The 13454-nt window shown below is 38.1% G+C and overlaps 1 protein-coding gene across 2 annotated transcripts in view; it reads left to right on the top strand.

Annotated features, from left to right (window-relative positions):
* Positions 1-13454, top strand: part of TNKS (tankyrase) — a 227899-nt gene that overhangs the window by 15513 nt on the left and 198932 nt on the right. For both annotated transcript variants that reach the window (XM_024251108.3, XM_054561190.2), the window contains exon 2: positions 8277-8501. In XM_024251108.3, coding sequence (XP_024106876.2) covers positions 8277-8501 — 225 coding nt within the window. The remainder of the gene's footprint in view (positions 1-8276; positions 8502-13454) is intronic.

Genomic DNA, 13454 nt, shown 5'->3' with positions numbered 1-13454 from the left:
CTATCCTTTTGTCTGGTAAATTGCTTATTCCTTAGATCTTAGCTCAAAATATCACTTTATTAGGGAAGGTCTCTATCCCAAACTTGGTTAAGTTTTCTTTGTAACCCTATATTGTAATTATTTGTTAGGGTGATTATTAGTCAGTGTTAAGTCTTGAGAGAGGACAGATTTGTACTGAGTTAATTCATGATGTATAGACACATGCTCACACACATACTACTGAATTCGTTTTTTGTCATGAGTATTTTCAACCAGGATCTTTCTGTGTTCACCTTAGAGATTTTGCATATCTGAGATTAATTTCATTTTTACATGGAAATAAAGTTAGCTATATATGAAATTAAGTATCAAAGTGTCTTTTCTCATAATTAAGGTTGACTTCAGTCAACTGATTGTTTGTTTTTTTGTATTTAGCTGATTTGTTTTCTTTCTGAGAGACTATGGCCTTTGTTGTTGTTAGACTTTGCTACAAAGTGTCCATGCTGTTTGGCACTCCATGAATATATTAATCTGAACTTTTACTTCTTCCTTTAATTATTTAGAAGTCTTGTCATTATTTCTACAATATGTCCTCTCTTCCCATCCTCTATCTTTCTTATGTTTTCTCTCATTCTTTTCTGTTTCATGTCACAAGTCTTTCCCTAATTCCTAGTTTCGGGACTATCACTATAGCAGATACATTTTCTCCATGAAATATAGTAAAACAGAAAACTTTAAAGAACTTTAGAAGATAGACCTGTACGAGAAAGTGAGTAGAATCAGAAAGTCATGTTGAGATGGGGCTGCTGTGCTATATACCCCTCTATAATTTTGAGGCTGCCTCCTCCACATCAGCCAAGATACAGATGTCATTCAGATTTTTAATAGCAACATTGTGAATTACTGTGTTTAGTGGACCTTTAGAGATACTCAAAAGTGTCTGGAACCACTAGTGTTAAACTAGTGAATGGCAAGTCTGTTGGCCGGGAAAAACCTTTTTTTTTAAACTCATAGGTATTGCATAAATGTGTCATAGCTGAATTTTGTTTCATTGAAAGCAATATTTTCATTGTTAAGAATTTTTGTTTTGCTTTTTATTTTGGATGAAAGTGGATTGATAATACTTAAGATAGGGAAAGTAATATTTATGTTATATATGTATATATATAGCAAGCCATTCTCATATTTTAGATTCCAGTTTTTCCTAATGTTTCTAAAGATAATGATGAACAAGTCACATTTGTCACCAAGTGCCTTTTTATCTTTCCCAACTCAGCTTCTCTGATTTCCTTTATGTCACATATTAAAAGAAAAACCTTAGTCAAATTAATTTTAACAGTTTAATTGAGCAAAGAATGCTTCGTGAATCAAGCAGCCTCCGAGCCAGAATAGGTTCAGAGTAATTCCAGGGCTGCCACATGGTCAGATAACAATTATGGGTAGAAAAAGGAAGTGATGTACAGAAGACAAAAGTAAGGTATAGAAAGAGTTTGATTGGTTACAGCTTGTTGTTTGCCTTACTTGAACACAGTTTGAACATTTGGCTGCCTTTAGCTGAATCTTTGTGATTGGTACAAGAGTAGGTTACATTCAGTTTACATATCCAGTTAGATGTATGTATGAAGAAACCTTTAGGCCTAACCTTAAATATGTAAGGAGGCAACTTGAGGCTAAATTAAATTTAACACATAGATATATATGAGAGAGTTCCATGAGTTATTTTCCTAGACAACCCCAAACTTAGTATACAGTTACTTTATCTTTTGGGTGTAATGGGATCTTTTTACACTTAAAAAGCGTGGGAGATGTAATATAAATGTTCTCATTTGGTATATAAGTGTAGGTTAAAAAATTAATAGTTCAAGTGATGTACAGTGGTTGTAGTTTTGCTGACAGTCTAATTAGGGGGAAAATGACTTTAAGATGTGATTTTGCTGCCATAGATAAAAACCTCAGTTTAAAATACTCCAAACACCTTAGATTTTTCTCTTTTATTAAATTTCAGAAGTCATAGTTGTCAGTTATATGATTTAATATTGGCCATCGTTGTTGCATGGAAGCTTTAATTTTAGGTGGGTTTACAATGCTGAACATAAGTGAATGGGGAATAGATACCGGTGACCTTAAATTTGATATTGAAATATTTTTGAAAGGCCTTAAACCACTCTTTGCTATTAGAATAAGGAAAATTGTTAAGTATATTGGGGTTAGGCTATGTGTTAGGAATTTGGGTTTCTTCACTGCCAGCACACCACATAGTACATTTTTAAATTGCTTTGAATATGTAATATAATGTCATTGTTTCTCATGAACTGTTTGGGGAAAGAATGTGCTGAAATTTACACATTATATTACTTGATATAGTCGTTGCGGAAAAGCAGTTCATTGGGGTACACTTCTTGTTGCTACCTGCTTTGCCTGACCCTTCCTCAACTGGCGCCTCTAAAAATAGAGTTGCTTAAGCTAGATACCTGAGAGCCAGTCATCTTTGCTTTAAAACCTATCCATTTTTCTCTTCTTTGACCCAGCTTTACTTTCACTGTTTTTTTCCAACCCACTATCAGTTCTTGCCCAGACTACTGCAGAATGTTTCGACTAGTCCCTCTGATTTTGCTCTTCACTTGTCTATTTTTCACATAGCTAACACATGATCCTTTTAAGATTTAGATAGAATCAAGTAATTTCCCTAATAAATGGCTTCCCACATACTTACAATGAAATCCAATCTTCTTACCCTTGACTTACAAAGTTGTGACAAATACTGTTGGTTATGTACCCCAAATTTATTTTCTTCGAATTCTTCACTAACAGATCTTAGATTTCATTCAAGGCAGTAGTGTGTCTGGCTATGAAAGACTTGATTTTTTAGCCTTTTTTGTTTTTTTGGTAGCTGGACAGATGACACATTTTTGGCCAATGAACTATGTATGAAAGTATCTGGAGATGCCATTTCTTCCTTAATAATAAAAAAGTCCAGAGAGAAAGCTCCCCTGCGCCCCCCTCCACCCTTTACTCACTCTCCCTTCTTGTCTGAGAACCTAGATATGAGGCTTCGAGATACAGCAGTCTTGTGACTGTGAGGTAAGAAGCAAGTGGAGATGCTAAGAATGTCAGAGTGGAAAGATTCTAAGGAGCTCCTAATACCGTTGATAAACTGCTATGTGTGCCTGGATTGCCTTTGTCTTGACAAATTGTGTGAGACAAGTGAATCTCTCCATTTTCTTTTTATTTTCTTTTGAGACAGAGTCTCGCTCTGTTGCCCAGGCTGGAGTGCAGTGGCGTGATCTCGGCTCACTGCAAGCTCCGCCTCCCGGGTTCAGACCATTCTCCTGCCTCAGCCTCCCGAGTAGCTGGGACTACAGGCACCCGCCACCATGCCTGGCTAATTTTTTGTATTTTTAGTAGAGACGGGTTTCACCATGTTAGCCAGGATGGTCTCGATTTCCTGACCTCGTGATCCGCCCGCTTCGGCCTCCCAAAGTGCTGGAATTACAGGTGTGAGCCACCACGCCCGGCCGATAATTTTTTAAGAGGAACAAGGTGGGTCAACTCTACCCTAGTAGATATCTAGACTTATTTTAAAGCTATACTAACAAATAGACAAACTGACCAACCAAAAAGAAAAGATAAGGAAAAATAAAAATAAAAATCTTAACTCACACCATAGTTACAAGTTAATTAAATATCTAAATGTGAAAGAATTATAATCTAGAAGAAAATGTAGGAACAGTACAGAAATAGGAAAGGTTTCCTTAAATTTTATATATAAAGCACAATCCATGTAGGAAAAGATAATGTTCAGAATATGTAAAGAACGCCTGCAGAATCATAAGAAAAAGACAAATAGCCCGAAAGAAAATGGCCAAGACAATGAACTGACAAGAGTTGAAATGTGAATGCTTAGTAAACATAGGAACAGATGCTTATATCAATTTGCATGGATTTAACTATGAGTATTTTAAAACTTCAACTGACTTAAAGCCTAAGGACATTTATTTTCCTGCTTGATAAGAAGTGTAGAGGTAGGACATTCAAGAGTTGTTTTCAGTTTTGTGAACGTAGTAAGGGTTCTATGCCAGCATTTAAAAAAATAATTCTCTTGAATTTTCTAACTATTGGGAGGAAGGGGGAGAGGAGAAAGGGCACTCTTCCTCCCACACCTTCTGTAGAAGGTGTAGAAGAGAGAAAAATATTTCCAGAAGCTTCTAGATTTTCCCATCTGTCCTCATTGCCAGTCACTGGCAGAGCAGAATGAAATTACCTGATTGGCTTAATTAGGATTACTTCTCTGGACTGGGGAAGGGATGGCTTTCTCTTAGTATATTATTTCCTGCCCAATTCCCGAGCAAAACTGAGTCTGAGCAAAATTGAGTCTTTCTGTTGGCCAGTGTATTAGTCCATTCTCACACTGCTATAAAGAACTACCTAAGATGGTAATTTATGAATAAAAGAGTTTTAATTGACTCATAGTTCTGCAGGCTGTACAGGAAACATGGGTGGGAGGAGGCCTCAGGATATTTACAATCATGGCAGAAGGCAAAGGGGAAGCAACCATGGTGGGGCAGGAGAGAAACAGCAGAAAGAGGGAGTTGCCACCACCCCCCTCTTTTTTTTTTTTTTTTTTGAGATGGAGTCTCGCTCTGTTGCCCAGGCTGGAGTGCAGTGGGGCGATCTCGGCTCACTGCAAGCTCCACCTCCCGATTACCACGTACTTTTAAACCTCCAGATGTCATGAGAGTTCACTCATGTGACAGCACTAGGGGGATGGTGCTAAACTATTAGAAACCACCCCCATGACCCAATCACTTCCCACCAGGCCCCTCCTTCAACACATGGGGATTCCAGTTCAACATGAGATTTGGGGGGGGACACAGAGCCAAACCATATCAGCCAGAAGAATGGATTATGGTTATCAACCTACTAATATAGATTGAACCATATGATGTTGACAATAATAATGTGAATATATGAAATATATTCTAATCACATAAAATATGAAATACATAATATATAAATAATAACATGAAATGTATAAAATATAAATATAGAAACACAAGTGTTTAAAAACACACATTGAAAAGTATATAATATGCATGATATAACAAACATTGAATTTATGTAATAGTACTTCTGGGGAAGCAAAGAGGGGACTAGGATTGAGGGTAAGAGTTCAACTGTATTCATATGTTTAGTTTTCAACAGTAAAAAAGCAAATATCTGAACTGAAAAAAGTAAATAACAATGCATTTTTTTTTTTTTTTACCTCTTTGTTTGTAAAGCTTACAAATGTGCACGGAATGGCCACAAGGATTTTGGTTGAAAATGAAAATTGATAGAGGGCAATTTGGCAACATGCGAAGTTTTAAATGTATACCCTTTGATCTAGTACTACTACTTTGAGGCATTTATCTTAAAGGAATAGGACAAATGTACAAGGAAATTTATTTTGACTTTTTTTTTAGTAATGGTAAAAATGTTTTTATAATGGCTGTGTTAGTCCATTCTTGCATTGCTATAAAAAACTACCTGAGCCTGGGTAATTTATAAAGAAAAGAGGTTTAATTGACTCACGGTTTTGTAGGCTGTACAGGAAGCATGGCTGGGGAGGCCCCAGGAAATTCACAGTCGTGGCGGGAGGTGAAGGGGAAGCAGGCATGTCTTATATGGCCAGGGAAGGAGGAAGAGGAGAGCAGGAGGAGGTGCTACACACTTTTAAACAACCAGCTCTTGTGAGAACTCACTATTACGAGAACAGCAAGAGGGAAATCTGCCTCCATGATCCAGTCACCTACCACCAGGCCCCTCTTCTAACACTGGGGATCATAATTTGACGTGAGATTTGGGTGGGGCCACAAATCCAAACCAAATTTTTCGGTCCCTGGCTCCTCTCAAATCTCATGTCCTTCTCACTTTTCAAAATACAATCATGCCTTCCCAATAGTCCCCAGTAGTCTCAACTCATTCTAGCATTAACTCAAAAGTCCACAGTTCAAAGCAAAGCAAGTCCCTTCTGCCTGTAAAATCAAAGCCAGTTAGTTAGTTCCAAGATACAATGGGCGTACAGGCATTGGCTAGATACTCACATTCCAAAAGGGAGAAATCAACCAAAACAAAGGGCCTGCAGGCTCCATGGACTTCGGAAACCCGGCAGGGCAGTTGTTCAATCTTAAAGTTCCAAAATAATCTCCCTTGACTCCATGTCTCACATCCAGGCCACACCAATGCAAGGGGTGGGCTCCCAAGGCCTTGGGCAGCTCCACCCCTGTGGCTTTGCAGGACTCAGCTCCCAAGGCTGCTCTCAAGGGCTGGTGCTGATTAGGGAAATGGAAGTTTGCACTCAGGCTTTGTTCAGATCCGTAGAGAAGGAGAATAATTCAACCTTCCTGGGTCAGGACAGCACGTATGGCCCAGTGGAAGAGTAGGGCAGTGATGGTAGGGGGAAGGAAGTTGAAGTTAGAGAATTAAAGAAAACATAACATCCGTAAAGTTCTGCAGGTATTTAAAAAACAAAACCAAGAACCCTGGTAAGATGCTGACAATTTACTTGAGCATGTACCCTATGCTTTTACTGATTTAGTTACTAATACAAAATTGATCTTTTCACCTAAAATTATCAGCTTAATTTTTAAGGATATTTTCTATGGAAACCTCATTCTGACTTTATGATACATATCTGTGGAAATGTATGCTTTACTTTGGAGACTTTTTCTTAGAGCCTGCTTTTCTGGAATGAATGAATTTCTATAGATAGCATGGAAGACATATCTTGAGATAAATTTCTTTTTTCCCCTTACTCTTTTCCACATGGTTTTTATTTGTTTAACATATGCCCAAAATGGAGGAAGATGTGACTCTTTTACTGTCTTTTATTTTTATTTAAGATGCCATTTTCTAACAATATTACCCAGTAATAGTAGAGGTAGTGATACCTAGTTAATAAAACCTAATACAATTTAAAGTGGGAAGGAATCATTAGTTAAGATTCTAGCTTGTGAATATAAAAATGCAAATATTTGCGGTTTCCTTTTATAACCCATTGCAATTTAGTATGTAATTTTACCACTATACTAAAATTAGTTTAAAATTACCAATGGCCATTTTTTTCTTCTCCGTTGATCTCATTAAATCCTCATGGTACTGGACTTTGCATAATGTTGTTGTTCCTTGACTTCCACGATGTTGTACTTTCTTAGTATTTCTTACCTTTCTAAGTGTTTGCCTCATCCTTAGACTGCTTGAGACTCTTTCTGACTCCCCCTAGACCCCCATTTTTGTCTGAAAACTGTGATACTTCTTATAAAATTCTGGTTTTATATTCCCAAGTGCTTGTATTCCCACTCATTTGCCATATTGTTTCCTCAAACTCAGTGAATCCAAGCTTGAATTGTTCCAGTTCACCACCCATTTCATATAGTTTGGCCACTAGCCCCAAGAATAGATATTTTGGCATCATCTTTAGTTCTTCCTTTTCAAAATTCCCTTTGACCAAGCATTCACCACGTATTTCTCATACCCATACATTCATCCCCAATTTCCCTAATACAATGCTGTGTGTTGTGATTTGTCTTAAATTCGGTTATCAGCAGTATTTATTTATTTATTTTTATTTTATTTTATTTTATTTTATTGAGGAGTCTCACACTATTGCCCAGGCTGGAGTGCAGTGGCGTGGTCTCGGCTCACTGCCACCTCTGCTTCCCAGGTTCAAGCGATTCTCGTGCCTCAGCCTCCGAAGTAGCTGGGATTACAGGCGCCTGCCACCACGCCTGGCTAATTTTTGTATTTTTATTAGAGACGGGGTGTCACCATGTTGGCCCAGCTGGTCTTGAACTCCTGATCTCAGGTGACCCGCCCACCTCGGCCTCACACAGTGCTGTGAGGGTGTGAGCCACTGCGCCCAGCCTATCAGCAGTATTTAAATAACCTTTGTTTCTATGAATGTACAGATGAGTTTCTATATACAGTTTTGTGTTGTGAAGCATGAGGGGAAAGTGAGTTCCTGGACAAGTCTTATCATATTTATTTTGTGTTTCTAGCACTGTTGCACAGCACATCTTAAGTGTTTAGAAAATGTTTTTTTGAATGAACAGCCCAAAGACTAAAGGAAGAGCTTCCTTAGTTCTAAATTCTGTGAAATGAGTCAGTTTGAATGAAGCTAATGTTTCTTTTGTTTTACACCATTTACTATAGAGTGCAGTACTTCAGTTGTTCATACTTGTTGATATTGTTACAGAAATTCTAATGGTTCTTTTTACAAAATCAAATATATATACAAGACTTTTTTTGTTTCTTTTTAGGTTTTGGAAGGAAGGATGTTGTAGAACATTTACTACAGATGGGTGCTAATGTCCACGCTCGTGATGATGGAGGTCTCATCCCGCTTCATAATGCCTGTTCTTTTGGCCATGCTGAGGTTGTGAGTCTGTTATTGTGCCAAGGAGCTGATCCAAATGCCAGGGATAACTGGAACTATACGCCTCTGCATGAAGCTGCTATTAAAGGGAAAATCGATGTGTGCATTGGTAAGTAGCATTTGATGATATCTAAATTTTAAATAAAGGTTTATTCTTACTTTTTTTGTGGTACAAATAGTGTTTCCTCAGAATAGGTAAGGAAGGGTTTATTGCTTCTTCTAGAAGCAGTTCTTTTCCATCAAAAGGTAAACAGAGAAATGGTAATCTAAAGTTACTTAGGGGAAGATTCACAATATTAACTTTCCAAATGCAGTCAAACGCCTACTGATGTGGAACTCAATTTTAATGGATTACTATTGTCAAATTTAGTTAATTTACAGTCTCTTTTAAAGACTGGACATTTTCTATCCTACCATCAACAAGAGCCATTATAAAGTACAAATTCTACTGAGTTGGATGACATTTGAACCCTTGAGGTTGATTCAAGGAAACTCATCTAGTTCAGTAGTACCCCCCTTATATAGGGTTTTGAGTGTTTTGAATACAGTAGTTCAGAACTTAATCGTTTCAACATGTGCCATAGTCTAGAGAGAAAGCAATTTCAAACAAATTGGACTTTTCAATCATTTTAGATATCTAGATGAAACGAGGCTGTATTCAATCAGCATTTTGTTCTCTCATATATATTCACATTTTGCTTTGCTGTATACAGTTTTTTATTTTGAAATCTAAAAAGCTCCTAGAGGGCAAGTATAATTTCTTTTGAGTGTATCATCTGTTTCTTGATACTTGAGATGGTGGATGTTTGTTTAGCCATGGCAGGTTGATTTACATAATTGTCTTCCCAGATGTCATCCACTTCGGCATAATCAGTTTTTTAATGATGCAACTAAAATATACATGTCATTTCAAAAGATATAGTGGTGGTGCTTAATAATGATTAAGATTCCTCCTCATAGCCATCTATTGCAGCTTCTAATATATTTTTCAATATTCCTCAAATTATTGCAATGCCTGACATAAAACTACTTTTTAAAAAATCCCGTTTTCCGTCATTATCCTTTGCTACTTGAGCATCCACTAACATGACCTTTGGATATCCTGTCCTTTCAGTTTTTTGACATCTTCCAGTTTCAATTGACTCTCCCATTTCCTCCTAAGTCTCTCACTAACATAGCCACATCCTGGACCAAGTCATTACATAAAACTACCTTGAGAAGCTTCAACTTATAACATCCTCTCTCTGACTACAAAGCCTCTTATGTTACTTGCTTTTGTAAATGATAGCTATTATTGAGCTTGGAATGTATTTCCTACGTAGTCTTCTAGACTTTCATCTTCTCTGCTGTCACTGCTTCTTGCTTCACCTTGTTGTCACAGCCACTGGATTTTTCTCAGTCATTAGTCAGAATTTTATACTGTTCTCACTTTCTTAAAATATTATCCTTTCCAGGCTTCAGTCTTCTGTTTTCCTGCCTCTACCTCTGAAGTTTTCATTTTATCAGTCCTTTGAATATCTTACTGAAATTAGTATTTCTCTCCTCCTCCTCTTAATACCTCTTTCAAAAATCCATAATGTAAATGCTCTTTTTATCTAGCTTCTATTGAAATAAAGGACTAGATATGGGGCTTGAATTTTTAATGAGTGGATCCCTGCAGCACTCTACTTCCTCAATTCGCCGTAGGCTTTGGCACATATTGTCTTCATTCTGTTTAAGTTCTTGTGCCTTATAAAAGTTGAGGGAAGGGGAAGGGCACCTTTGAAACTATACTCAAAATATAAGTGAGGATGTAGTTGCTATTAAAGTATGTATCATAGTTATTATGGGAGTCAAAATTGGTTGTAAACCCCGGTATACTTAATTAGCTTTCAGAAACCTCTTAGGAGGTTTATTCTGAGGTTCATTGAAACCTGTAATAGCTTATATATCTTACTTTCTGGATTTGAATATGGTTAAGGAATTCTGAAGTTTTTCTCTGTAAGGCAGAGTTCTACTTTGGGATAGCTGGATAAAAAAAATTGGAAATCTTGTTTTTGTGTTTTTTTTTTGTTTTTTTTCCTTTTGTTGGAGTCTAGTAGTTTTTGAGAGATTAGTATACAAAATTGATTTTTAAAAGGTTTTTGCCTAGATGATGAAATACTGTCCTGATTTTTATAAAGATTAATCATATCTCTATATGTGGGGTAGAACAGCAAATACATTTGATATTTTTAAAAAGCTAGAGCCCAGCCAAGCCACATTACCACCAGCTTACGGGAGACATCAGGGCAGGTTGCTGTAGAGCACATGCTCCGGGCTTATGCCCTGACCCCACCAGTTTCCAGCTGTGTGAGGCCATGGGCCACTTTCTTGGCCTCTGTCTTTCCTTACATGTAAAATGGGAATACTGTTCTTCACAGTGTTCCTGAGAGGATAAGCTAGTACATATAAAATATTTAGAAGAGTACCAGGTACAGTGCACATTCAGTGAATATTAATTGCCATTATTAATTACTATTATTATTGTTGGTGCTAAAATCTCAGCCTGAATTATGCTGCTGTGTGGTACAGAATTCCCATTTCCTCTGTTTGTCCTTTATTGACATTTCTTAAAAATGTCCATTTAGGGCCAGGTGCAGTGGCTCACGTCTGTAATCCCAGCACTTTGGGAGGCTGAGATGGGCAGAGCACGAGGTCAGGAGATCGAGACCATCCTGGCTAACACGGTGAAACCCCGTCTCTACTAAAAATACAAAAAAATTAGCTGGGTGTGGTGGTGGGTGCCTGTTGTCCCAGCTACTCAGGAGGCTGAGGCAGGAGAATGGCGTGAACCCGGCAGGCGGAGCTTGAAGTGAGCTGAGATGGCGCCACTGCACTCCAGCCTGGGCGACAGAGCGAGACTCTGTCTCACAAAAAAAAAAAAAAAAAAAAGTCCACTTAGAAATCTTGAACCCATGTGTTTCTTTCATAGATGCTATTTACCATCAAAAAGAAGAAAATTCAAACTGAGATTATTTTAAAAATCAACTTGAAATGCTTGTATAATTAAACAAACTACTTAAGACTGTGGTCTTGGGAATGTTGATGACAGTTTTTATACTGTAATGTTGAATTGAATTTACTTCAGAAATCAACACATTTTCTGCCTTTAGAACTTACTCATTTATCTTTGCTTCTCTCTACCCCTCAAATATAGTCTCCAAAACCACTAAATAGCTTTTCTGAATATATGCTATATGATTTTTTTTTTCCTTTTTTGAGACTGTGTCTTGCTCTGTCACCAGGCTGGAGTGTAGTGGTGTGACCTCTGCTCACTGCAAACTCTGCCTCCTGGGTTCAAGTGATTCTCCTGCCTCAGCCTCCCAAGTAGCTGGGACTACAGGCGCATGCCACCACGCCCAGCTAATTTTTGTATTTTTATTAGAGACAGGGTTTGACCATGTTGGCCAGGATGCTCTTGATCTCTTGACCTTGTGATCCGCTTGTCTCAGCCTCCCAAAGTGCTGGGATTACAGGCGTGAGCCACTGCACCCAGCCTGTATGGTTTTTCGAGACTGTTAGTGCTTGAGAATTTCATTTTAAAAGCAAATTATAAGCATACCTTTCATGGAGTCTGATATAAGATCTGGGAGTTGGCCGGTGTGGTGGCTCACGCCTGTAATCCCAGCACTTTGGGAGGCTGAGATGGGTGGATCACGAGGTCAGGAGATTGAGACCATCCTGGCTAACACAGTGAAACACTGTCTCTACTAAAAATACAAAAAATTTGCCGGGCATGGTGGTGGGCGCCTGTAGTTCCAGCTACTGGGGAGGCTGAGGCAGGAGAATGGCGTGAACCCGGGAGGTGGAGCTTGCAGTGAGCTGAGATTGCACCACTGCACTCCAGCCTGGGCGACAGAGCAAGACTCCGTCTTTAAAAAAAAAAAAAAAAAGAAAAAAAAAAATCTGGAAGTCGCAATGGACATTTGTGATTTTTTTCATTTTGACTAATTAGTATCCAATTCTTTGTCTGATTTTGGAGATTTTAAACTGTGGGCACTCCTTGCTGAGAGGAATGTGGAAACTGGTAGTGTCAAATCTTCCTTCTGCTTCTTGGCAGTCAGGGATAGTCTTGGTTTGTCCAGTCATGCATTTCATTCTGTAAATGTAGAATTTTGAATGCAAAATCTTAGCTGTAGTAAGGAATCATTTATAGCAGCAGATTTTTGCTTCAGTGTGGGCAGTGGCCTGGTCATAATGTTTCCTACTAAAAGACAGTTGTGCTTCCTGCTCTTAGCTCTACAGCTTCTTATGTGTTTCTAAGGTTGGTCCTCTACTCTCCTGTCATTTCAGTCTAAGGTAGACAATGGTTTCTGTTACTTGCAAATTAGTATAATTGAAAACAGAGATCTTGAGAAGGTTACTAAATGGAAGTTGCAGAATGGGGCTTCTAAACTGATAAATCTCTTGAATCTTTATTTAAGTCTCACTGCCCTCACACAGTTTACATGTATACCACACCTCCATCTCTCCTTATTCTCTACAATTCTCAAGAGTGAAGGAGACAGAGTATGTTCCCTCTGGAGGCCTCTTCCAGGTGCCTCTCATTAGGGAAGAGACAGCTTGCTGGCGTCCACAGCAAATCATTCTAAAGATAACAGAGGTGTATAGTGTTCTAACGCATGTGGGATTCTCACTGTGGAATACCCCAACATCTAGACATGAAGCCCAGCAAACCAAGTGAAAAATAACAGTCCATCTCAGCCAGAAGGAATGATTAAGACAACAATCAGAATACATATCCAGGACTCCTAAAGGAGTCAGGTAAATATCTGAAAAAAAAAAAAAAAATCTCCCAGAGAAATTAAAGTATAAAGTGGGGAAGAAATTTCCTGGGGTCGAAATTTCCTGGGGCCAAAACTCAAAACCGAAATAAAAAAAAATCCACCACCTAATTTTTTTTTCAGAGGAAACTATTTAGTGGATGAATTAAAAACCATGTTAGTAGCCTGGAAGCTTACGTGTGAGATGTACAGAGAAAAATGTTAAAACATGGAAATCATGAAGAAAAAGGTAAATAAATCTAGGAACGTCAATGTCA

Source organism: Pongo abelii, chromosome 7 (genome assembly GCF_028885655.2).
Source record: "Pongo abelii isolate AG06213 chromosome 7, NHGRI_mPonAbe1-v2.0_pri, whole genome shotgun sequence".
In the NCBI taxonomy this organism is placed as follows: Eukaryota; Metazoa; Chordata; class Mammalia; order Primates; family Hominidae; genus Pongo; species Pongo abelii.
Note: the sequence above shows the minus strand (reverse complement) of the source record. Positions and strands in the feature narration are given on the sequence as shown.